This window comes from Gobius niger (genome assembly GCF_951799975.1).
Source record: "Gobius niger genome assembly, chromosome: 15".
NCBI lineage: Eukaryota > Metazoa > Chordata > Actinopteri > Gobiiformes > Gobiidae > Gobius > Gobius niger.
Genome location: NC_136866.1, coordinates 10186472 through 10214321, shown reverse-complemented (window position 1 = coordinate 10214321; position 27850 = coordinate 10186472). Strand labels below are relative to the sequence as shown.

Sequence of the window (27850 nt, the reverse complement as noted above, 5' to 3'; positions counted from 1 at the left end):
CCTACATGTTCCATGTTCCATGTCCTAATGTGTTGAATGAGCCCAGACCTGTTCACCACAACTGCCTCTAAAATCCTGCACTGTCACTCAAAAAGGCGTCACTTTGGCCCGAATTGCCGTCATGCACAAGCTTTATATAGAAGGTGCAGTTACATATATGGCCTGAGGTGGCAGTAGTGAGTATAAAATGGCCAACTTGCATCCAGCCCCTTTAAAGGAACAGGCCACCGTTTTTCACCGTTCATATGTTCTCACCTTAGCTTAGACGAGTTGATGTGTAACCGTCTGGTCTTTGTGCGTGCGCTCAGTCACGCAAATGTTGTTAGCATTTAGCCTCTCCCAGCATAGCTATAGCCCCAAACTGGGGTGAAGTTAGAAGCTACCAAGCTGTTCCACGTTTTCCCTATTTAAATACAGTTAAGTGAAAAGTTACACGATCCAAGAATTTCTGAGCGGATACAAATGGGGCACTATATTGTAAGGCGTAATAATATCTATAGGAGCACTTTGACTTTACTGCATGGACGTCGAAGTGCTCCTGTATTATTATGCCTGCAATATAGTACCCCCTTTTATCTGCTTATAAAATCGACATGTTTAATTTTGTGTCTTGTAAAACCGGTGGCCTATTCATTTAAAGGAACAGGCCACCGTTTTTCTGTACTGAAATATGTTCTTACCTGAGCTTAGACGAGTTGATGCGTACATGTCTGGTCTATGTGCGTGCCCGTGCAAGAGCATAGGCGCTTCGAACTTCACCCCATTTGGAGCTATTGGAATATGCTGGGAGAGGCTAGATGCTAACAACATCATTGGTTGTTTTGCGTGACTGAGGGCACGCAAAACGCATCATCTTGTCTAAAAAACGGTGGCCTGTTCCTTTAAAGCACTTTCATCAAGAAATAGGGATGCACAATCTATGGCCTCATTATGATATCATTATCACAATCAAGGGTGATGCAATGTCCATACTGCAGGAAGCCACGATATATCAGAAATATTGACGTCTTCTGAGGACAGAGATTTACAGTCAAAAAAAAAAATACCAGAAAAAACCCTCAGTTTTTAGACTTGACTTTCTTAATTTACTTCAGTTTTAGCCTCAATTATCCAATGAATAAACCTTTTTGTTTAATGTACTTTGTTGCAATAAATTCAAATCAATTCTATCACGTTATTCATGACATGTTTTTTCTGGTATTGTGCAGCTCTGTCTAACCACTCACATTCTTACAGCCCTAAGACACTGGCAAGGTGGGTTACGTGCCTTGCCTAAGAACAGACGACATTATGCACTGACGGTAGCTGAGATTTAAAAACTGACCTTCAGTGGGCAAATGCTTTACTAACTGATCCACAGCTGCTCCAACAACTTTGATACAGGGACAAGCTGTAGTCTCTTGAAAAATACGGGAAAAGAAAAGTTCATCCTAATTGTAATAAACTGTAATCGACAAGGACAACAACACTTGTACAGTACAGATACTTTCACTATGTTAAATAAATGGGCATTTCTTAGTATATATGTCTTTCACATCATTTAAACTGGATGAATTTGGCAAAACTAGGTCAAAATGTTAATTCACTTTCTAAATTGAGTCCCATGACTGTCCACCACTTGGCCAAATACAAACACTGAATTTGTCCATTGTACATTAGTGTGAGTGAGTGATTTTACAGCGGCCCCAGTGGGAGATAATAGGCTTAAAGACTCTCTGTGGGGTCGTTTTTGGTTGGAGACAGTTAACCCCATGACCGCTGACCTGTGGGGTGCGCTACAGACGAACTCCAGTAGCAGACGAAAGCGGGACAACGGGAGAAGTGAACGGGATCGAGATAATGACAAGAGTGAGGAGGTGCAAACAGAAATGCACGATTGGACAGACAGGGATTTGACCCAGACTTCAGGTTGAAAGAAGGAGGAAGGTTTCGGATATGTCGACCATCTGTGAATTAAAAATATTAGAGCATATTATATTGGAGCATATTATATCTAATCAAGTCACCAACAATCAGCTCATTGATTGACTTACTATGGACTCAACTAGTATTAAAAACACAGCTAATAATTATGTTAAGCCCATGGTTATAAACACAGGACTCTTCAAGGTGAAAAGAGGTGAAGAAAAGAGGAAAAAGTGAAGTCAATAGTCTTATATTTTCTTGTCATGATGTTACAGGCCTATTAACCACAACTGCCTCTAAAATCCTGCACTGTCACTCAACTTCGGGTCCAAAGTGCCGTCATGCACAAGCTTAAAGGAACAGGCCACCGTTTTTTACATACTGAGATATATTCTTACCTGAGCTTAGACAAGTTGATGCATTCCTGTCTGGTCTTTTGTGCTTGGTCGCTACTAACTTCAGCCAGCCTCCTATATAACCGTTTCTGGGATAATGGGAAAAACAATCTGAAGTCATCTGCCTTCTGACCGAGGACATACAGGAGTAGCTGATAATACATAAATATTCAGCAGTAACTTGTAGAGTAGAATTAAACTAAATTTCGATCTTACAGCTGCCCAAACCATTCAAACCTACTAAATGAATGTCAAAACCAAAAAGCTTCTTACAGCTTCAGTAATGCATCCTGGCGGGCAGCTCCACTCATCCCAGTCCAACTCAGGGCATTTCTACCTACTTGAGTGCTCCATACATCCACATCCAGAAAATCCCAACTACTCTTCAACATGTACGTTTGGGTCCACTAATTGGTAGGCATCTGGTCAAGTGTTTTAAGAGTCTATTAAAAGTATGTCCAGTATTTCCCCCCTGGTCTAAACAGAGGGGTGTGGGCTGCCCCCCCTCCCACTGCCGCCTCCTTCATGTGTCTTCAGCGCAGCCAGACCCCGCTCTATTATGGCTGACCTCACATTCAGAACATACCTGAGATCAAAGAGCTACAGGACCCCGAAGAACACTCTCACTGTTTCCACATCCCGTTACCTCTGGACTCAGGTGCTGGGACCCTGGAGCCCGGACCGCGACCTGCCTCGCAGTCTCACACAGTCTCACACTGTCTCACACTGTCTGCTGGGTGCAACTTTATGACTGAAAACTGGAGTCGACCACCACAATGGATTAACATGTTTTCAAAGAACATGTAGACAATACACAGTGTCTCATTTCTCCCCACAGTGATGCTTTTACGATATAATTCATGAAGGGGAAAGAATTCTAACCCCCCACCTCCTAAGAAAAAAAAAACCCTTATAAATACACAGCAAATAAATGCAAGAAAACCTTGGTGGAGTATCCCATAGTTCTTTTCTTTTCAGTATAGTAGATAAGCATTTTATAGTATTATTAGTTTAAACTTAAATATTATAAAGCTATGAAGAATAAGTCTCTGCATATGACAGATTTTAATGCTTTTGAAAATATGACTTCTTTAGCAGGATAACATGGGTTGCATAATTATCATTGTATTTCAGTGAAGCAGCAATTTTAATGACAAAAAGTTATTTTTATTTGAATGTTTAAGCTAATGACAGGAAGTGACATAGTTAAAGGTTAAGTTCCGTAGGAGTTTGACTCGTTTCCCATTGACTTAACATGGTTGGCACGGCAACAGTTTAAAGTTTGCCTTCATCTATGTCACTTCCGGTCAGTGTCCAATAAGGAAGCGAAACTATAAACATCACAACAATGGCCAAACCAAAGAAAGCTGGGAACAATCTTTAGCAAAATCTTAAAGATAATTGTGTTAACTATGTTTTAGCAAAAACTGTGTCATACGTGTCACATGCACTCTAACCAAAGGTCAAATCTCCAGTTCTGACATGAGGTACAGTGGGGAAAAAAAGTATTTGGTCAGTTTCACATAGACATTCTATTAGATTTTGGCCAAATACTTTTTTTCCCCACTGTACATGATCCACAAAATATATTACAACTGATATAACTGCGCTTTGACAACTTTAAGGGAGGTGTACTTGTGTAAATCTGTCATCAACCTTTGAAATACAGCTATAGAAAATAGAGCAAAAGATCCTATGGCGATATACTGTATGCTTGTTTTTCCACCCAAGTGTAGAGTTCATGGCTTCGAATAAAGTCGAACATTGATAAGCTGAATAACACTTATGCTGCATCACAGAAGAGCAGGCAACACGGGTTTTTGCACTAGGGATATTTGGCATAGCAGCTGTGAACCAGAGTTTAAATTTAGATACACATATTTTTATTTTATTATTTGTAAGGTGGCGACCAGCTGCATAATACCTGATAAGATCTCAGATGTATGGGCTATCAGACTGGCCTTTGCTTTACTTTTCTTTTCTTTTGTTTTTTTTACACAACAGGCTTCAGCTCCAATTAAAGAAACATAAATCCAATCAATATTTCACACAGGTGTCAGACGCACAGACTCTTTTGTGATTTCTTACTTGTTCCTGGTCAACAGTGCCCTGCCTCATGCTCAAGTGGCTGTCATTGGCTTCAGAATCTAATATGTAAAATCACATCAAGTCACGCTCATTGATTTGAGCTTGTTTGGCCTGGCTCCTTTTGCAAAACTAAATTTGATGTTTCTGAACTGTTTTTAGATCTGACCCCATTTTTTTGACGGTTCAAAACAACCGGGTGGATGGAAATCACAGTGAAATGAGACTCCCTCTCGTGCATTTGCGCCCATTTTGATAAGTTAATACATTCTGAAACTTTTGGTCTCTGATCTCTGGGAACTGCATCAGTGTCAGAGTGAGTCAGCTGGGTCTGATTTGGACCTGACTCCCTTCCAACGTGTGAAGGACAATATTGGAGACAGATGGTTAGTAAAACAAGGACAAAAGATAACAAGAGTCCCATGTTGTCACTAAGACTGTGTCCAATGAAGGAAGACAATAAATCCACTACAGTAACAACAGAATCACAAGGCTTTGCCAGTCAGTGAACTGTCTGTGTCTGTCGATCTGAGTAGAATAAAAATCATGAAAAGGTTGGACAGGCTTACATTTGTTCATATGCCTGAGATTGTGGATTTTATTTTTGTTTGTGTGTGTTTTATACATTCACCTACTATACGTCCATCGCTTGTCGTTCACACACCTGCTGGTAACTGCTGCCAAAGAGGCTACCTACACCAGAGTATGTTTGTACCCTTTAACCCACAGGCCGCGTATTTGTGTGTTGTTCTGCTCTTCATCTGTGCCGCTTCTACAACACAAACAACAGGAATAACAGCTGGCTGGACACAGGAAGGACCCGCCAGGACTGAGCCAGACCCCCCTCAATAGCCAGAGTTTGACCCCAAGGACCCGACTCACAAACTGGGTTGAAATAACAAATCCCCTCCCTTAGCTGACCTCCCGGCTTGGACCTCCGAATATCAGTGGTCCCGATAAGGATCTAAGTCGGACGTGAGAAAAAAAGATGACTCGTGAGGAACATATGCAGACACCGTAAACATGGATTTAATTAACTGTGTTTTTATGTCTTTGGAGTAAAATTACTCTTTCATTATTGCTTTGTGAGTTTTTGTCTTGGCAAAGTGCTAGAGTTTAGGGTGAATCAAGTTCGAGAGTTGCATGTCTAAATAAACCATGGTTTTATATCACATAAAAACAACAAAGAGTTGAGTTATGTCCTTAACACAGCAATTTGTAGAGAATATAGCTTTATGGAAAATGTTTGAGCTTGCAAGTTATAGACATGGACAAGAATGTATGTCAAACAGTATTACAAGAGTAGTTTGAATTGATTGCAATGTTATGGCAACATAGGAGAAGATCAAAACCATGAAATCAATGTAGCCTTTGGCTAAGTACAGTCTTTCTTTTATTTACAGCCACCCACTCTGCCGGCCTGGAAAAGCCATTTGATAAAGGCATAATTCAAATCCCCAAAAAGATAGATAAGCAGTATTAATGAGAGGTGTTCTCCACTGCAAAGAGTAGTATGAACTTATAGGATGATAATGAAAGCTCTTACATCCATACAAAACTACATACAGCTCTTAAATAGAGACTGTTATTAAAAACTCTTTCATTTATTGATTTATTTTGAGCGAGTAAAGCAGCAAATATGATTCACATACAAAAGATGCTACATGCATCTACTCAGATACTTTCGACTTCAATGCTCAAATGAATTAATTTACACGCAAATAGGAGTGGGAAGAATGCAACTTTTTTTTAAAACATTTTTCACATACTAAAATTAACCTGACCTGTGCAGTGGTGGAGCCAGAGGGGTTTACTTGTTTACTTGCCCAGGACCAATGTTAGGGTAAGGGTTAGGCTGATTGGCTGGCTGTAACATTTGTCCTGGGCAAACTCTTAATTACTTGGTGATATCAAATTGACCCCGCTCTAGGTAGTGCCACCCCTGTGAAAAATGTCTGGCCGTGCCACTGAACCTGTGTTGTCAAATTACAAAGCACTGATGTGGGGATGACTTGTATGTGGAGTCTAAACAGAGTCACAAAGAAAGACTAAATTGAATTGTTATAAAACAAAATAATAAAATGCTCTGGCAAAGTCTTCCTCCGTCTTTCGCTTCCGGCGCAGTACAAACAGACATGTGAAAGCAATCAGCTTTAAAAAGATGTTTGTTTTTCAGCCAAAAAACTAACAAACGGACGCTTGTTGCTGCCTATTAATGCCTGAATTTCCTGCCCAACATAGCAAGGAGAGAATACAAGCTTTAGTGCGTAACTAATGCAGTTATCTGGTCTAAAACTACATAATCTCTCAGAGGCACTACAGGGGCCTTTAGAGTGTACTAGGACTGCAGTGGTAGATGTAGTCCGACATGAGAGGTTTTGCAGTAACAGTCACTCAACTTACAATACAATATGGTAAAGATTAAAGCGGCTATTACAAACACCAGAAGCTAACAGGCTAATGGGCAAAGCTAACTGCGGGCCAGACTCACTTAAACAGTATTTACAGACAACGAATAAAAAAACGCAACATGCTACAACACCTGCAGTGGCGCTTATGGCCTCTAGGGGCATGAGTTACTTAGTTCTGCTTTAAAAGCTCTGAAGAGTCACTTTTTGATAAGCCATGTCCACTGTAAGGCAAAGAGATGGTGGAGATGTAACCACTGCACATGGGTTTGGTCAGTAGCGTCACAGGGCGATCACATTTGGCAGAGCTGTACATTGGTGACGGTGAGATCATGGGACAGTCTCTCATTGTGTCCCAACGATATCAACGGTAAATCAAATCAAGCTATAACTCCAAAAGTTGATCTAAGGACTGTTTTCCCCCCATTTTGAGTGAAATCAAAATAAATGAAAGTCATATGTTTGATACTGGTCACAGTCCCACTTTCAAATATACAAGTAAAATAGTTGATTAACCAAGTAAAGACAAAGGCCCCAACAGTTTGCTGAATGTTAGCAGTCATCACCTCCTACTGTCCTATCAAACACAAAGAAAAATAAACTTACAGACCAACACAGGCATTTTGATTGTTTGACACTTTTTCTTATTTGATTAGGCTTGACATTTAGAGATGACGGACTACACCTTTTTCTAATATGTGACTAAAAAGAAGCTTAAGATATGCTCCCTCAATTCCCTATTCCACTTGTTTGTTTTTTTCCAGCTCTGCACCTGCTCGAAGAAATACGGCTGTTCGCTCTGTTCTCTCACCCCCCCACACACACTTCACTTCTTCTGCAGATTACTGAGGTTACACTGCCCTGTTCTGACAAACACAGCAGCTGCGCCAGAATCACCTTCAAACGCTCTCCTCCCACCAGCGCCAATGACACGCCCACACCCCCCCCTCCCACCCACGCACACAGTACTCCTTACTGCTGCATCAGGACCGGATGAAAAATAGATGGAGGGGCTAAAAAAGATGGCGGCGGGTGGTGAAGGAGGGGTCAGTGAGTGCAAAGGAAAGAGGAAAGAGAGTACGACGAGGAATAACAACCTGAACTTGAAGAGATAGCTCACAGAACTAAAAGCTTTAGAACAGCATTGGCAGACGATAGTGTACATATAAAGGCCCGTATAACTTTATGAGTATGCAGTAATATGATACATGAGAGTCTGGATAAAGAAGGCGCAATCAATGTGAAGTAAAAGTGAAACAGACACATTGGCTGAGCATGAAATGATTATTGAAATAATAGGCAGGATTACTATCTTAATGAATATTGTTTTCCATCTGTTGTCATTGGATGTCATTGGTCCTGTCCTGAGTCGACTTCACAGACAGAGGGGTATGAAATTACACCAACATACTACAGTACGCTGCTCTCACATGACCACACGGCTCTGGTGTCACAATCAGAAAAACAATGACATACAGAGCAGATTATGCAAAGAGCGCTCAGTGCCTGCAGAGTGCTCTAGCTGGCCTAGTGTATTCCTTCATAAGAATGCAAATGTGCAAATGTTATCACTGTGTCATCTTTAATTTCAACAATTCAAATGAGATGATGCAGATTGTCAAGGATGTAAATGTGAAACCTTCCCCACACGTCTTTCTAGCCGTGAGGTAAACAAGCTAAACAGTAAATCCGCGATATTATCCAAACAAAAAACATGTGCCGCGAAAGTGAGGAGTGCGAGAGTGCAGTCGAGATGTCTGGATGGGCCCTTTGAGACTGGTGACGCAAGAAGGAAGGAAGTTATTTAAAGGCCCGTTGTTGCAAAAGGCTCAAAATCCAGGGCAGAGCAATTACACTCAGCACATCCTGACCATTTGTGATGATAAAAAGTATATGTCTAGGTAGCGCTTAGTGGGACTATAAATTAGGCAAAAATGTCTATAAAAATCCTCGAATGTGCCAAGGGATTAAATATTCATTCAAGAAAGATGAGTCCATTATGAATAGCTGCTATAAATACCCAGATCAGGTTCTATTTCAGGGAAGATGGATCATGGAGTCAGTGATGTAGGCAATACTAATTAAGTGAATTTAGCATGCATTAGTTGTTTTCCCATGTAGACCAACACATCGAGGTGCAAAGGCAATAAAGAAAGTGTGCTATAATGCTGACGGGGCAAAACTGTCCGGTACCAGTGATTGACTAGTGGAGGTTACAGGCCCCTGGAGGGTGGTGAAGGGGCCTACGCTGCTCAACCAACCAATACACAATCAATATTCAATATAGATCAGACTGACAAGGAGAGTGCCTTTAATCATACTGATGAGGATTGTAAATTTAGTGGAAAAAATTCTATGCTGATGTGATTTGCTTATATTGGTTCCATGAGTTCTGGCATGTCAGTTTTTGTATGTTGTGAAAAAAAACACGCTAATTTTTGCAATTGGAGATTTTAGACGTGTTCATTAACCTTCACAAAGACTAGTTTGGGACCACGTCTTGTCTTCCTGAGTTCAGATAAGCATGATTGACAGGCAGCTTAATCAGACAAGGAAATGCATGAAAACAAACATGGCGGCTCATGTGAGTAACAACTATTTACAAAATCAAAGCAGTCTCTAAAGTTGGCTTGCTATTTTAAAGATCTTGAGTAGACGCAACAAATAAATGATTGTCATTGGATCAGTGGAAATCAGTGCGATTCCAGATGCTGCATTCAAAAAGAAAGTAGGAGTGGCTGGCTTGCCGTAGGCCTGTCACGATAACAAATTTGAAGTTCGATATATTGAGGCCGGAAAGCATCGCGATAAATGATATTATTGACGATACTAGATACTGTCAACTCTGAAGCATACAAACGACAATAAGTGCTCTATAAGTGCATCATCATATCCTACAGTACCACACAAGATGCAATAAACATGAAATATAATGTAACTCAATTTGCTTCAGTTAGAAATCAAAGTTTTACAAGAAAAAATAGGCGGGAAATGCTAATAAATGTACAGAAGATAAATATTGAGCCCAACAATGTATCGTTTATCTGTTATTATTATTGAACGATAAGTCCATATCATTATTATCGTGACAGGCCTAGCTTCCCGTATGTTGGCTGGTTCCAAGCTTGCATTAATGGAGATGATTGCACCAGGAAGGGCATCCAATTGAATGCATTGGCGGATTACAGATTCATAGATTGCGATGATTGGACAGTTTTTTTGCAATGGTGGTTCATTCTGTACTCATATTATAATTTTTTTTATGAACAGGTTCTCATGGGAGGGGATCTTTATCTGGCAACTCATTATTAGATCAAAGGGTCAAATATAAGTTGAAGGACAGAACAAAAAGGGCTATCACGTGCGTTTGTGACTGGAATGGGTCTGGCAGTGAATCTGAGAGATGGCAGATATGCGGCTGGCTGGCCCACTGACAAACTAATTAGAGGAAAAACACACTTCCTGCTCGCGCACAGCACACATAAAAGAACAATCTAAAGATGGACAAAATGTGGTTGTTGCACTTGAAACATGGCCAGCTGAAACACATCTTACCGGGGTCAAAGCCTGTCGTGATGTATAGACGTAGGTGGAGTGCGTAATGGCCCTATTGCGTAAGTTAATGATGACATAACCTTCCTCCGCCGTCTTTATGTTCATTTAAGTGAATTACTAAGGGAGGAAACAACACGCACCCAATGACTCCTTGTTGTTTTTCCCTTATCTTATAGTTGGGCTGTGAAATTATTCGAAATGTAATCCAAATTGCAATCTCAATTTTGGTCAACCTCAATCATCGTCATGATAAAACACAGCTCTAGTTGTTTCAATCACATGATTAGTGATTTTACGACAAACTGCTTTTTCAATCATGTATTTCAAGCCCGTCTACTGTGAATGCATTGAAAATTTGCAAAGGGCTCAATTCTGCTATAGAAATCCATCGTCTCTCCTACAGTAGCATCTCCTTCACACCCATCCCCTCTCAGTCCCCTCCTGTAACACAGCTTCGGGCGGCCCTCTCTTGTTCGTGTATTCCCTGTGGCTCTCACTGGGGGCCTCCTGCCTGTCCCAACTCTGTTATCAATGGCCCCTCTGTCTGATTCACTGCCTCTGTCTCAGTCCTAAACAGAATAATATACACTGGGCCACTCATTATAGAGGCACGCAGCACACATGACGTTACGTAAGATCATTGGAGTCACCTGCCGTAAAGTATCTATCTGAAACATGTGAGCGCAAATGAAGAGTGCAGGGCCAATTGTTTTGATGGGAGACGTGTCAGAAAACAAAGGTACAGGCTACACAGCACTGTTTACGGGGGACATCAGCTTTGAACTTGACAAGGGGTCCTGTTTGAAAAGGATGTTTGTTTGAGCGTGCTCTTGACACTAAGGTGCAGCACGTGATTAGATGCAGTGTAAAGTTTTGACTTGAAAGCAAAAATGTAGAATTAGCACACTCGCCTCACAGCATTAATGTCCTGTGTTCTATTCCAAAGCCAGGTGGGGCCTTTCTGTGTGGAGTTTGTATGTTCTCCTCTTGCCTGGCTCTGCTCATACTATTCCCTGTCCATTCCACGCAGTGAAGTCAGTCTGGTCACGGAGCAATTGTAGCAGACGTGACGACAGCTGTAGTCCAATTCACAAAATATGAACTGAATATAAACTCACGAAAATACTCACTTCATCCATGATTAGTTTTGGCTAATGTTGATTGAACTACAACGTAACCTTGTCAATTCTCTGTGACGGTCGTGATCGGTCCAGCCTTAGCCGCCAATCAGTCACTTGTTTACCGGGTATGTCCAGGCCCAGCTTCTTTCGCACAGAAAAGCAGTGGGTGTGGTTTACCAGGCTAGTTCTCCTCGAGTCTGTGTAGGTTTCCTGTACACTTCCTTACAATAGATCCACTACAGGGGAAGGACTTAAAATAAGGGGTCAAATACACTGCCTGACCAAAAAAAGATCCCAGAATGTTTCCATGTGGATTTAATTAACTGCTATAATTTGCTGTAGTCGGTCAGATCTAAATGTGTCCAAAGAATGAGATCAGCTGACCCCCTGAACATCCTAAAGCCAGGTTATTCCATCAGTTCATTTCCCTGACAGCATGGGCATAATCCAAGATGACAATGCCAGGATTCATCTGGCTCACTTCATCTGGCCACCACAGAGTCCAAATCTTGGATGTGCTGGAGAAGACTTTGTACAGTGATCACACTCTCCAATCATCAATGCAAGAAGACGGCGAAAAACTAATGCAACACTGGATCTTTTGACATTGCAGATTATTGAAACAATCCCACAGTTGTACTCAAAGCTAAAGGCGGTCCAACAAAATATTAGAGCCGTGATCTTATTTGTTTGGTCGTGTATTTTTCATTCTTTTATCTGTTTTTGATCCATGTTCAAAACCAGAAATGTCGTCCTTTATGCACAATCTATAACTGCACTCACTGTACAGGTTCTGACTGGATATTTTAGGTTTGCTTTAGGTCATATGTTCTTCAATTGAGCTCATGCTTTATACAGTTTATCCTGTGGGTAGATCTGTATTGACACTTGGATTAGCATTTCACAAACACTACTGACAGCATCCCAAAGAAAAGGGTGACACGTGATCTATGCTCATAAACAGTCACCCATAAACCTCAGCTTCTCCCGATAGTAACTTTACATGTGTCACTGAGGACAGCTTTTTTTGGCCACCGTCCCAAGAATGGCACAATTGTTAGCTGCAGATGGTCATTAAACTCGCAAAACAGCATGTTGCGCTGAGCATATTTCCGCTTCTTGCGCTGTCATTATCTCACAACATAAGTTTAGCTCCAGCTGAGAAATGCATTCCTTATTAATCTATATAGGCCTGTGTCCATCACACCAACATGTACCGACAGCCCAGAGAAAACAGCGCGTAAACAGTGGCTGACTCTTACACAGGTGAAATCATACGGTGGGTGACGGATAACTCGGTGACAGCTGGGGCAACATGCAAAAACTGGAAATCCCCCAAGCGCCCGCGGCTTCAATAATTGTCAAACAGGCAGGCAAGAGTTTTTACAGCGTGTTTCAGCTGAAAACAATTGCCACTACTGTGTAAAAGGACGGCGACTACGATGTTTTGATATCAGTATTGGCTTCCTCTTTGGCTACATGAGAAAAGTTTCAAACGATAAGACGATAAAGGTTTGCCAAAGCTCAAAAGAGAAACTAAAAGAATCGAGAAAGCAAGTGGGGACAATGCGTTGGCAAGGACCTATTATTTAAAAAAAATCTTTGGTTATCCCTTGCCTTGGGAATTAGCATCTTTGACTCTATCCCACTATAACACCCCATGAATGAATACCCAAAGACTCCAATACGGCAACATTTTTTGTTTAAGCTTTGTTAGTATGAAGTATTTCTTGTCAAGAGACCACCATCTATCGAGAGAAGGTCGATTGATATATAGTGTTGCTTGGTTAGCAGCTACCCCTGCCCGGAAATGGACTGAGGAGATGTTCAAGAAGATTAGATCAAAGGCAACGATATTTCTTTCCTGCTAATTTCAGTGTTCTGAAATAACACAGCATTCGAGAAATGGCTCGTCCGAACAAGGTAAACATGGATATTAATCTGTAAAAGTTGATTACACATGAGGAGGCCACGGGGAGTAGAGAGGTATGTGGGGCGTTTTTACTTGGAGAGCAGTGTGTAGTCAAGAAGATATCTAACAACTGATCTACATTACAAAACATTTACCCTGCTAGCTCTCGGATAACTTCATTCAAAGCAGATAGAGCAAAAAAGTAATGTATACTGTAAGTGTTAAAATGCTCTTACTTGTGTGGAAAAGAACAGAAGACTTGAAAGTTGTATATGTCCCATTTCTATAGGTTAACATGAATATTTAATGGTACCACATCTGTCAGTTGCATATCTGCACTCACGGCTTTAAGCTTTAAGCCCCAAGCGAAGTTTTACAGCTTACTTTATAAAGACATAATTATTTAGGAATTAGGACCGATTAATCTGCCAGACGCTTCAGAGTTCAGACACACACGGCGTTGGAAGTGGGGACAAATTACCCCATTCCAAGGCAAAAGTGAGAGGGATGTACCTGGAAGACTTCATCAAAACAGCCCTGACATAAAACAAGCTGAGGCATGATGTAAAGCCACACGATATAATGCAAACGCTTCACAAAGTCACAAAACCTTTTTCTTTTCTTTTTTATATACTAGAGATAAACAAGATTCTGTCAATGCAACTTACCCAAAACTTGCAGCAGAGTTTAGTGACAGTGGGTCATGCTACTCCCACCTCCACCTTGTTCTCAAACACCTCTGAGACTTGTCGGCAGCTTTTGTCTTTCTTCACCCCTCCTTTTCACACTATTTATTTTGAGAGCTTGTTTTTTTCCCACTGAATTAAGATGTAGACAGTGCTGAACAAAGCACTTTTTCAAGCCATAGCCATTAATGTAATATCATAACGTTATAGATCAGTGGTACTCAGACTGTGGTACAAGGGCTGCTGCTCTTAGGGAACTTCCGGGCAGTGTAGGTGTTGACAACTTCAGAATCACAACTACTTTTACAGACCTGGTACAGTATTTGCCTTAGTCCAGCTTTTAGAGTGGTTTTTTTTGGACCTTATTTGACCTTCTAATTCAGTCTGCGCTGGTGCCCCGGCGACCCCTTGGCAGATACTGAAGAAAACACAACTTGCTGACCCCTTTGATGATACAACAGTAAAAGATGGACAGGTGCTGTGGAGCAGGTGGCTGGGACATGCCTGGTGTCTGTGATGGTGGGCGGGACAGCTGTGTTCATTTGCACCGCACTGACACAGAGACACAAAGGTAAGAGAGGTGTGTTTGTGTGTGTGTGTTTGTGTGTGGGGGGGGATTATTTAAGAAGACCCGCCATGCACATAGTCATCAAATATATAGTAAGGCTATGCTGTGTGAGATAACAGAAAAAGGATTGTCATTAATGTGTAACTATAGGTATAAGTATAGGTACACAAAGTCATATTATTAGCACTTAAGTTAATTGCATTAGGCTCAAATGGCTTAGGCTAATGCACTTCTTTGTTTTAACTCTTCTCTTGACCATAAACACTTCCATTAAGGTGCAGTAGTTTTGGATCAATCCCAAACACAAATAAATAGACCTGAAGAGCAACTGGGAAAATATTCAACAATAAGTAAAAGTATTTTTTTTGAAAAGCTTCTGCAACAACTGCTCGTAAGCATCAACAAAGGCGAACACAATGAAAAGATATGTAGGCCACCTGTCTTTCTGCCAAACACACAGGGGAGCGACTTCTGCCCCCCCAGAGAGCGGTGCTAACACTAGTCTGTTAAAGAGTTATTGCACCTGTGCTGGGTGCAATCTGCTGCTGCCGTTGGGAAGATAACAATCACTTTGCTCCTTTTGAGCCTTTACTGCCTCTAAAACGCAGCGACATGTTACGCAACTGCAGCAAGCTTCTTAATAATTTTCTTTTTAGAGGACACACAGCAAGTTGAACCATCATGGTAGAAAAAGGCAATGATTTATGATCTGAGCTGTGGCTAGATGATGTGCCAAGACAAAACAATTTAGCTATTTTTATAGATCTAAAGTAAATACACACACACTGGCAAAAATAATGCTTTAGGTATGAGACTCTGGGAATAATTAAAAACATCTTAGCAACCAGCAATAAAACGTAGAAGTCATAGAGACAGTGGGAACATGCAAGTTAGTCAAAAGTCAGCCTCTATCAACATTTTTTAGCAATTTGAACTTGAACTTTAATTGATAGAATTCCTAAAAATGCAGAGACAGATCAAATGCATATAGAAAATAGACACTGTCGTCTTAAGTTCGGCTACTGTAAACACTCCTAGACCTATTGATTTCCTTCTTTACAAACGCCATAAAGCGTCTCTCTCAGGTGCTTTGCTGCTGTGTGAAGGGCAATAGAACAAGAAGTGGGGCAGTGAGCTCATTTTATTACTGCGGGACTGCAGACAGAGGAGCTCCTGTGGTGCTGCTGCTGCTACTGTACTCGATTACTCAGCACAAACACGGCGTGGGGCGCACATGTACCGCTCCTGCGCCACAGCATCAATCCCCCACTGCCGCACTTGCCTTCCAGACTAAAACAGGCGCATCGGGGTGAGTTCCTTTTCATGTATGTGTGTGTGTGTATACCTTGGTGTCCGGGCCGCTCTCCTCCTCTCCCTGCTGCACCCTCACCCCCTCTTCGCCCGGGGCAATGGCTGTGGCTGATGCATCCTCCGCTTCTTGGCTCTTCCCGTCCCGCTGCACTGAGCTCTCGGCCCCCATCGCTGTTTGTGCGCAACTCTTCAGAGAAGGAAGAAGAAAAAGAAGAAGGAAAAAGAAAAAGGCACAGAAAAGACGCGCGTGTCCCAGATGAGTTTTGTAGCTGGTTGTTGTCGGTGTTGTCCTGCAGCTCCGCCCCTGTGATAAGTCGCGTTTGCAAGGATGCGGAGCGTGCAGGAGCAGAAAACTCTCCCAAACAGGACGCCCCCCCCCCTACCCCCCTACCCAATACCTCCCCTCCCGAGCTGCTGGTGCTCGGTCACATGGGTCCCGGTGTGCGGTGATGACACGCCCTGCAGCATCACACGACTCCCGGGAGACAGAGGGGAGGGAAATGGGGGGGTGCGCGATAACGAGGAGGCAGGGGACCGTGTGTGGAGACAGGACAGGGGAGAGGGGGGTGAGGATAAGGTGAGGCGTGCACACCTGTACGCATAAGCCGTGGCGTTTGGGAGCGATTCAGGCCACCAGAAAGGGATTTGAAAATGACGTGAGATTTGTGGGAAACAAATTGTCTTGATTGTGAACTCTGTTTCACGTGATGAAGAACTGCTGATTTTGATTATTTAATTATATGCAGAAGCCATCTCTGTGTCTGTCGAGCTGAATATCTTTTTATATTTTTTTTCTAATTTTGGTTTATCTATATTTTGCTTTCTTTTTATGTTGTTTTATTTCATGCACATAAGGTACCTTTATTCTATTATTATTGCTATATGTCTTATCTTTCTTTAAATAAGTTGCTGAGTCACTAAACATTTGATTATTATTTCTAACTTTCAACAAATGCGTAGCAACAGGTCTGCAGGGACACACATTTCGCACCCATGAAAAACCCCAAATGGCTATTTTGGCCACAGACAGTGTCTTGTTTTTAAGCATACTGATAAATGACATTGAATTTCAAAATGATTGCTTTTCTTCCCTGTTGCATGTATCCATATGTGACAAGTTCCAAGTTGAGCAAACCTCTGACCTTTGAAGACAGTGGAGGCTGTATGTTTATCGCTGTTTTAGATGTGGCGTTTTGTTTTGTGGATTTTAAAGGCACAAATTACGACCTTTAGGTTCAAGATCAAGTTCACACTGGCCTCAAGCAAGTCCCTATAACAGAGTGGTTACCAACCGGGGGCTACAGCACAGGGCCCACAGAACTGCCTTAAAATGCCACATCCATTCTAAACATAATCCCCAATGCTATTGTCTCTTGGATGGGTTAATACAGACTCTGGTTTTGGTTGAGAGACCTGGCTGTTGTTGACACAAAAAAAAAGTAAGTAGAATTCATTTAAACTTTTAACTGGTGATTTAGCATCGTACAATCGTAACATTACATGATCAAAAAGTTAACAAGAAACAAGTGGTACATATCTTGTGGGCTAATAGTTATAAAAGTGTCCATTCTCAAGGGCCCCAGACCTTTAGGAGCCACTCAGATTCAGATTAAAAAAACTTTATTTATCCCAGGAGGGCAATTACGTTTGCAGCCGCTGCTTTTAAAATAGAACATAATAGAAAAACATACAATCCACAAACAACAACAGACATTATAGTTATCGTTATAGTTGTCTGTCAGTGCCAACACCAACTGACACAACCTTAATAATGTGCATCATGCAGCAGAGAACAATAATAGTACAATAATCCACATCGTGTTATCAATCAATCATCAGTTCCATCAATTACTGCTTTCTCCTGAGTTTAGGAGAATAAATGAGTTTGAATATCTACAAGGAAAATTCATACGTACCTTGCTACACAATTTATCTAAGCTTGACATCTGAACACCGATTATTTTTGAGCTGATCTTTACAATGTTGTTAAGGCTGTTTTTATCTTTTACTGACAAACTCTTCAACCAACAAAACGTTAAAAGGCTCTCAATGAAGGAACGATAAAAATGACAGAATCAGCTGAGACACAGGAGTTAGGTTTCCTTAAAAGAAACCTAAGCTGTTGGCTTTTCTTCATGATAACATCAGCGTTCATGTCAAACATCAGCCAAGGCTCAAACATGGTGCATAGATAATATTTGTCCACAATTTCGACTTCCTCTCCATGAATGATGCTAGTACTGTGGTTTACAGTGTTCTTCCGGAGGACTAGTATCATTTCTTTGGTTTTGCAAACATTTAGGTCTAAGAAGCTGATGCCACACCATTCTTCAAAGTCTGACAAGGCTTTGCCATGGCCACTTTCAGGACCCTGAAGCAAAGAAAGTAGGACAGTGTCATCTGAGGACTTTCTCAGATATCTGTCTCCTGCGTGGACCTACAGCAGCTCACTGTCTGTCGCCTTCAACACCATAATTACTCAATCAATTACAAATGAACATGAGGCTATATGCAAAAAGCACAGACTATACCAACTCCAGGTTTTATATATATTCTTATATAGACATGACTAGACAAAAAAATCTCTACTGGTAACACATTTGCAATAATTAAGGACAGGTGTAGAGTAACACTGTCTCGGTTATAGACTTAGTCGATATAATAGGCCAAATGCAACTTTCATACCAAACAAATTGAGCTCAGCAAAAAAATAATTAGATCTTCCAGAAGCTGTCTGTTGATCACCTGCTACAGGGCACATTACAAATCAGCCCTCATTAAAAATACACATTCCAAGGGCCACTCTATTTTGAAGATGTCTTGCTTGTGTTTCAGCTTAAACTCTCCACCATCAGTCGATTCAGTCTTAGATTGGTAGCTTTTTTAAAACAATATAATAGGCTACTGTTTCCAATCAGACATGCTGTATATCATATATCATAAAATCATCTTGCAACCCCCACTTCAATGTCCCGCAACCCCTCTAGGGACTCCCAACCCCCTTTTTGGGAACCCCTGCCCTATGAATCTTTCAACCCCCCTCATATTAGCCTTATTGGCCTCCAAGAAAATATCAGGACCTACCATTTTGTTGCACCAAATGTCAAAAACTGTCAATAAAAAATAAAAGTGTTGTATCTTCCAAAAATGTGAGCAGTTCAATAATCAACAAAGTGTTTCTGAGAATAGCAGGTCACGAGTCACAGCGTGACAGAGTGAGTGTCCTTGACATCTTATCTGAATATGTGGGAGGTTGAGTGAGGAGAAATCTGTGTGAGAAGAGGCAGGAAATTGGTAGAGTTGAATACAAAAATATAAGCAAATGCAGTGGATGACAAGTTACACATTTAAATAAAGAAAATGTATGACCTATATTTATGTAAATATAGCTTGTATTTTGTAATCTACTTTACATTACACAAAAATAATAAATTATCTAAAGCGTACACTGTTCTATGTAAGATTTGTGTTTTTCTGTTTATGGAGACATGGCTCAACAACAATGATCGGACAGTGACCATTCCTCTGTCCTGTGGCAGAGAACAGGCTTATTTCAGAAGCAAATCCATGCATCCATCTTACAGCCTCTTCAGTTCTGCCATCAAGGAAAAAACATCCATGCCAGATCCACCTGACTAAAAGACGGCTTCATCCGCCAGGCAATCGTGAAGCTGAACTCTCCCCTTCCCTCCTTGGTCTGCCCGCTTTTGGTGATATTGCCCTATTGTTTTTTCGCATCAGGTTTGAGAGTAACATAGTCTCAGTTCTCTGCATGTGCTTTAAAGTATCAAATTATCCCCCCCCCCCCCCCCCACCCCCCCCCGGAGTGTCAATGTAATGACGACGTATGATCACACAGGATTATATCCCTTTAATTTAGTTCTGTTTTACTTTTCCATCCAATCACGTAATCCTTCCTCCCCATGTGTATCCCATCTTTCTCTTCTGTTGTGTCCTGTGTCCTTATCACTTGTGTAATTGTGCACTTTGTATCTTATATACTCATCACTTAATAAAAATTAAAAAAAAAAAAAAAAAAAAAAGGATCAAATTATTATGCAAATTACATTTTTTCTCAGATTTTCAAAATGATCAACTGAAATGAGAGTCAGCATAATTTTCAAGTCTTTAACTGTTACAGGATCATTTGAATGTGATTGAAAAAACCTCCCAGTGATAGCAGTTTCTTTTTCAACAATAAATACACATCATGTACTGTTCCAAATGAGTAGGCACAACAGTGTTTCGGTACATCTTGTAGATTGTAAATAACTGAAAATTAGCATTAGGAGGTCACATTTACTGAAATCAAAAGCTATTTCAATCAAAAACATCTTAGAAGGTCAAAGTTACATTTTAACATAGGGCTCTTATGTGACAGCAGCTTCAAAATTCTTGCATACATTAGACTTGTGAGTTTTAGAGAGTTTCCTATTGGATTTCTTTGCAGGATGTCAGAATAGCCTCCCAGAGCTGATGTTTGGATGAAAACTGCCTCCCACCCTCATAGATCTTTTGCTTGTTGATGCTCCAAAGGTTCTCAATAGGGTGCGTTGTCATGCATGAAGATGATTTTGTTAAGGAAAGCACAACTCTAAATTTCAGGGAGCCTAAAGGGGCCGACCAGCTCTCTCCCCTTGATTCCAGGCCAAAACATGATCCCCCCCACCTCCTTGGTGACGTCTCAGCCTTGTTGGGACATGGTGGCCATTCACCAACCATCCACTACTCCATCCATCTGACCATCCAGGGTTACAAGGCACTCATCAGTGAATAAGACTGTTTGAAAATGAGTCCTCATGTATTTCTGAGCCACTGCAGCCGTTTCTGTTGAGCATTCAATGAACAGTTAAGGGGAGGCCGGATAGAAGGTTTATGCACAACTGCAGCCTCTGGAGGGTCCTACACCTTGATGTTCGGGAGACTCCAGAGACACCAGCAGCTTCAAATTCCTGTTTCTCTTAATCCGATGTATTTGTCTGGCAGAAACTGTCCTCATTGTGCACAAACCCATTCTAAATCAGCCACAAATCTCTTAACAGTACGATGATCACACTTGATCTTTTGTTAGACATTGAAGGTTTTCATACCTAGTCCAAGGCATTCAACTATTTCACGCTTTTCATCAGCAGAGAGATCCTTTTTCTTTCCCTTATTGCTTGAAAATGGTGGTCTGCTTAATGATGTGGAACCTCCTTTTTCATTAGTTTGTCTTATAACTGGGCTTAACCTGACAACTACTCATCCCAGGCGTCTGAGATTGATGTCAGTGATTTAAAGAGCCCTGAGACATAATACCATCCATGAGTTTCATTGAACCTTTTTTTTTATTCTTTTACCTTTATGACACTGAAATACAATATGCATAATAATTTGGAACATACTTCACATTATATCAACAATAGAGCTAACTGAACCATACATATTTCCCCAGCACAAACACATGAGATGTATAAGGGTAGTAATAATTTACTGCGAGAGAACACCAGCACAAGTTATTTTCCAGATACAGGCATGGTGGGACCTGTCCTTGGTACTGAAAAGACACCTTGCCATTAAAAATCAAAAGAACAGTGATGTGCAAAGATTTTGTTTTAAGATCAAGTTCTGGAAGTCAATGAATAGAATATCTTTTCTTGAATGTGTACATATTTAGTTGTTTTAAGTATCACGTAAACAAGTCAGCCTGAGAGGGAATTTTCCAGTACATTATAAAGCCATGACAAACACCTTGGGCCTCTGCGTCTTCAGATCTGTCAACATTTCCACTCTGCTCAAGGAGTAAATAAACTGTGCTGTACTGTACTTAAGGCTCCAGATCCACTTGGTGAACGCACAATAACAGAGCGAGCAGGTGAGGAATGCCAGCTATGAGAGGGCCACACGTGTGAGAACATGCATGTTAGCCGTGCATGCAACAGGGCCAAACACCTCGTAATGACAGACACCGCTGCGGCACCCCAGGGAGCTGTAGAGGGGAGCAGCAATATACCCAAAAAAACTACGCAAGTTGTCCTGAAGTAAATGTATAAGGGATGTGGTGAAAAGAAAATATCACCCCCAGTGCTTCTCTTTTATTTCCATTCTCAGCAAACATAACATTACTTTAACTCACAGGCATTGATACCTTGATAGCATTTATAAATGACTGAGGCATAAAAGCAGACAAACAGTGGGTTATGGTAACTAAGATTTATTTTGAGGTCATGGATATTCAGTAGTAATATATGACCATGTAAAAAAAAAACACTGAAATGAAATGAGTTCAAATTACCTTGACGTACATGTTACAGCACAGTTCGAGCATCAGTACCAGGTAATCGAAATTACCCAAATACTATCAATGGCATAAATAACATTTGTATACTTTGGACTTGGCAGTAACAGCAATTGGATATACACCTGTAAGTACACTTAGAGGTAAATACCTGAGAGGTTAATTGTGCGTACAATAAAATTAAAACTCATGAAATTTAAAGACTTGAAAATGTAAATAAAACAATGGTAGACAAACAAAAGGTTAAAAGAAAATTGAAAATGTTAAAATGAGTGTGCAAATAGAGTTCATAGTCAAGTAACTGTTTTTCCAGGATATACAATTATTACTTGGTTTAAAGGCAGCAAAAGATTTTCAGATGAATCCACTCCTGTGTAGAAAGCAGAAAAAGTTCATTGTTTTCAAATGGATCACAAATACAAGTCACAAATACATGTGATTGCTAAATTACTTGAAACCCAATTTAGTCATTATGCATTTAGCAGAACAACACCTCCAAAACATGTAGTGTCTGAGACTCAGAAGAGTCCTGTGATCTCCTCGGTGATGGGGTCAAGGTCGATGTCATAGAAACAGGGGCGGGTCGGCAGCCCAGGCATGGTGCTCATCTGAGGAAGAGAACAGGTAAGAAATTATTTACTGTGACACGCGGGCTTGTGCTGGTGGGACTCGGGGACCACTGCCAACCTCCAGTTTCCCGAAGACAAACTATTTTTCTGCTATTTTATGCTGCATACTTGATGTTTTGTCTGAGGATTCTTTCTCATTAAGTTTATATTAAAGCTCCCACCATAACACAGCTGGGAAGCACCAGACCAGGGAATGAAGAGGACTGGATGACATCATGGTAAATAGTACAATAACTATAATCATGCGTCATTTAAACCAGGGGCAAACAGGTGAAGGTTGTGCACTGACAACCTTCACTTTGGCTGAGATTAAATTAGTCACACACAATACAGCCTTTGTGCTTAGCCTCTCTCCAAAAATCAAAAACTAAAGCCAAAGTTTCTATGACTGTACTTCATTGTGAGTTTTAAATAGATTCCTCAAATTGTGGAAACGAGAAGATCATATCTGGTTTTGTTCAGAGAAATCCTGTTTGATTATTACATTTGAAAGCAATAGTGATAGACCTGTCCACCACAATTACACTGCTAATAGTTCCAATAATGACTGAGACTTATTAGGTTTGCTGCAGATATGGCGACGGGACCGTTCTGTGTGGAGTTTGCATGCTCTCCCCGGGTCTGCGTAGGTTTGCTCCATGTACTCCAGTTTCCCCTACCACTAAACACATGTACAATAGGCCAGGATGAATGATGTGTGTATGTGAACGTGTGCAGTCGTGCTTCGGTCAGTCTACCCCAGGGAAACTGTAGCTCCATGCATAGTTTACCACCAGTGTGTGGAGTGAATGAAGAACAAATCCCCTACACTGTGTGAGGTGCTTTAGGTGACTTGTGTCATGAGAAAAAAAATCTCCCATCCCATTCATAGAAAAGCCAAAGTAATCCTTTTTGTGAAGCGTCATAGCCCACAATCATTTAGTTTATTGACTAAGACAGAAGTTCAAATAGAAATCTTCCAATTAAATTTTTACATCAAAATAACTGTCCACATTACACAGTTATTCATTTTCTTTTATTAGAAAAGAAGGATTTTGTAACTAAGTCTGTCGATGCTTTTCTTACTGGGAAAAAATAAATCTGGGAATGGTCGTTTAGAAATCTCCCTTCTCTGGACAATCAAGATTGTGCTTTTCTTTGAATTCGATTCTGTATTTAGAATAGAGCAGTAAAGTGATTTTTCTAAGATAATCGAATTTGGCACCATAATAGTCTCAGTTTAGAGTAACCAGAAGTAAAACTTGAGGGGCATCTTTACTTTGTATAGAGTCTTTATGTTTTTAAAAATCTATTTAATCTGACGAATACCAGTTTGAGCAACAATGTTGCATCTAATAGGAACAGCTGAAGGTGTGACGGGAAATGCTTATCACTTGTTACTTTTGCTTTGAATAACAAGCATATTTGAAGTGCTTCTACCACAAAAAATGTACACAAAGTACTGTTTCACTGACAGAAATAAAGTTGTTGCTTCATGACTTATCTAAGTATCTTATGCAATGTCATGAAGTAAGTAAGTAAGTAAACTTTATTTGTATAGCGCCTTTCACAGACACATAGTCACAAAGCGCTTCACAGTGCTAAAACATAATTATAAAACAGCATATTCATTGCAGTAATTCAAAATTCAGCATTCATTGTACAAGAAGTGTCAGTATTGCATCAGCCGGACTCTTGCTTTCTCAAACAGATGGGTTTTTAGGTGCTTTTTAAAGGTAGCTGCTGACTCCAATGAGCGTAAGTCAAGAGGAAGTTTATTCCAAAGTCGGTCTCCCGAGTTTTAAAGTGCGTTCATGGAACCATCAACAGTTTCTGCCCAGAGGACCTCAGGTTCCGAGATGTACTGTAGGGTTTAAGCAGATCAGCAATATAAGTGGGATGAACGATAAACTAAAATACTCTCTGACAGACTCAATAGTGTAATAGACACTTGCTTCTTTGTAACACTTAGACATTTACCTCCTTTAGACACTGAGCTGACTGTGTCAAGGAGAGCCATAAGGAGCAGAGCTAGATTTAATAAAGGAGGGAAAAAATAGGATCTGATTGGGGAAACGCACACTGATCCAATTTGTGACGTGAACAGGAAGGAGCCTGAGAATGCACTGATGATGACAAACAACCTCACAAATCAAGGTATCAGTAACAGTGAAACATTTAGTACGACAATAAATAGATGCACTTTTTTTTCTTCCAAAATTTAGTAAATATTTCACAAACTAGTCAAGGAGTGGCATTTTTCACATGCCTCCCTCTGCCTGACCTGGTTTTACGAGCCCATTAGTGCATAGAAGCTCAGAGGAAGTGAGCAACAGTTTCCTGTCTCTAGGTAAATGATGGCACGACGCACAGGAACACAGTCGGGTCTTCCTGGTAGTGGGCATGACCTCAGTTTAGGAGATAACAATAATGTGTCAATGGGCTTTTAAAGATGAGTCAAAGAATGATGTGGTTAATAGGAATTCAATACATCTACGTCACATTATGATCCAATATAAATGTGAGTGAGATGTCCAGTCCAAAAAGTGTCAATACAACCGTTTCATCGATCGCCAATGACTCACACGTTTACAATCAGTGAGAGAAAAATAACAGTTAATAAAATGGATAGAGCCTTCTTTAACTGCTGTTCCACTGTTGACTTATTTATTGTATGGCCTGTATACTGTTTGTACCACCACATACATACACATACCAAACGTGTCTCACTTGAAGGACAAAAAAAAAAATCCCATCACTGTCTTTAAGACAGAAAGTCTTTCATATGATTTAGATGAGTTAATGAGGATGCAGAGGGTGGCTGTACATTACTCTGTGTAAAATATAGACATTTTATTACAGCAGTAATTCCCTTCATTCTTTAGAGAGCTGAAAAATCACACTGATCTTCATTCAATATGAGACCGTGTCAGTGACAGTCCAGGGCAAAATTCTTCAGCACGATGATGAAATAAGTATTGTTCATCATGTCTACTTGCTATTAGTTAAACTTTTTCATTATTAGATTAGAGATGTTGAATTATTTCACTGGGCAGCAGGGGGCGTGGCCAGACTGATGGACCTGTCAGGATCGTCACACTGGCCACGCCTTGGAAGAAAAAACAGCTGATAAGTGATACTTCACCGCACGCCGGTGATCTTTAGAGGACGACCTGTGGCTGAAAAATCTCTAATTGTAGTGTCTGACTAGATAAACCTTGAAAGTTATATGGTGAAATAACTATGATCCACGCAAGCAATGCCTAACAGATCCGACTTCACCCTGAGCTTCCTGTTGTTGTTCAGTGACAGTGACTTTAATTGACAGTAAAATGGAGTGACACAGCGTGACGGCTCTGAACTTTTGAACAGTCCTCACTGCGTGAAAGGAAAGGCGAATTGCTTTCACAATATTCAAAATCTGAAAAAATTTATGATTGCAAGACAATAGGTTTCCCGATTTCCCCTGCTTATTTCTCAACATTTTGTCTGTTTCTTTCTCATGCTCACTGCCATATCACAAACTCCGATTTCGTGCCTGTTAGAAGATATAATATAACCTTTTGAATTGTTTTTGGCATTTCTGGCCGGCCCAAGTTGTCCATTTAAATATCAAAAGATACAAAAAAATGTGAACTGCCAAGGCTGCGAGGAGCAACAAAGGGCTCGCTGTTCTTCGGGTCCCTCTCTCTCCTCAGACTTTAAAAAACATGTTGGCACTTGCAAAACAGACAACACTACTCGGCTTAAGTTGGAACCTAGTTTGGGCCAAATCAGTTCCTCCATTATTCACAAACACAATGCCCCTTTGTCTGACTGAACCCTGGAGGAGACAATGTAGTGAGATTTCTACCCCCCACTATCAAAGACAATTGCGATTACAAATGAGGGAGCGGAAGAGAAACAGACAACCTCTTAACGCCCGCCTTAACCAAGAACATTTGCTCCAGTTCAGCTTTACCCAAATCTTAAAGCTTCGGGACTGGACCTTACAGCCTATTTCCTTGCTTTTTTGTCATGTTATATAGTCACTTTTTTGACATTTCTTTTCATTGCTTTTTGCTACTTTGCCACTTTTCTGTTAGTCTTCTGTGCTCTTTTTGTTGCTTTTTCGTTGCTTTCCAGTTGCTCTTTTGTGCCGTGTTTGTCATATTTTTGTCACTTTTTTTTATCACTTTACTCTTATTCTTTGGTTGCTTTTATGCTGCATTTTTGTCACTTTTCTGTTGCTCTTTTATGTCGTTTTTGTCACATTTTCATCACATTTTTGCCATGTTTATGTCACTTTTTTCATCCTTGTTTTCATCTCATTTTGTTGCTATTATGTTACTAGCTTTATCAAGACGCTTTTAGATTTGGGTAAAGCCAAATTGGAGAGAATGCACTTGGTTAAGGTGGGGGTTAAGAAGTTAATATAATATGGGAAGAAAACATTAAAATTGGCCTTATATTTTGAGACAAGTGGGCCATGAAAACAATTCATTTGCAATACAGTATATAAAGTTATGTTAAAATGAAATACAATAAGCCACCACAATTTGAGCACAGATTAAAAAAAAAAGATCTTTTGAATTGACTTTATGTTGTGCAAAATTGCCAGCTTTCTAAAAACCTGACGTTACAGATAGGGCCGCTCATACGGGATGTGAACTCTGCACAGATCTATTGTTTGGGCTGTGACCCCTCCCTAACATATCTGAGGCATGACATCAGACCCTTCCTGGTTCTTCATCCCCCCAATGACCCTGACTCCCCCTCCATCCCTCTGTCTGTCTTCTAGCAGAACTCCCACTGCTCCCACACCACACACACTGGGAGAGCCATCACAGAAAAAAAAAGTCTGTAAGGATTACGACATCAAGGACTGCATCCCTCGAATAACACTTAGATCAATATTAGGTATAACATAAAAAAAACTCCAGCCTGTAAGAGTCCAGCCTTTTCTAAGCTCCCTAAGGGCTTTGTACGCTTTCATTGAAGTCCAATTTTATTATATCAACAACAGGTGGATTTTTTTAA

At 40.6% G+C, this 27850-nt stretch overlaps 3 protein-coding genes across 3 annotated transcripts in view; 1 reads left to right on the top strand and 2 right to left on the bottom strand.

Moving 5' to 3' along the window:
- Positions 1-16198, bottom strand: part of akap12b (A kinase (PRKA) anchor protein 12b) — a 42420-nt gene extending 26222 nt beyond the window's left edge. Inside the window, exon 1 of the mRNA XM_079572184.1 lies at positions 15981-16198. Within this exon, the coding sequence (XP_079428310.1) occupies positions 15981-16115 (135 nt within the window). The 5' untranslated portion in view covers positions 16116-16198. The remainder of the gene's footprint in view (positions 1-15980) is intronic.
- The window catches only part of syne1a (spectrin repeat containing, nuclear envelope 1a), a 225183-nt gene that overhangs the window by 172104 nt on the left and 25229 nt on the right, over positions 1-27850 (top strand). The gene's annotated exons all lie outside the window — the stretch shown is intronic.
- The window catches only part of mthfd1l (methylenetetrahydrofolate dehydrogenase (NADP+ dependent) 1 like), a 24858-nt gene continuing 19393 nt past the window's right edge, over positions 22386-27850 (bottom strand). Inside the window, exons 27-28 of the mRNA XM_079571955.1 lie at positions 22717-22831; positions 22386-22593 (exon numbers count right to left, since the gene is read on the bottom strand). Of these exons, the coding sequence (XP_079428081.1) occupies positions 22742-22831 (90 nt within the window). The 3' untranslated portion in view covers positions 22386-22593; positions 22717-22741. The remainder of the gene's footprint in view (positions 22594-22716; positions 22832-27850) is intronic.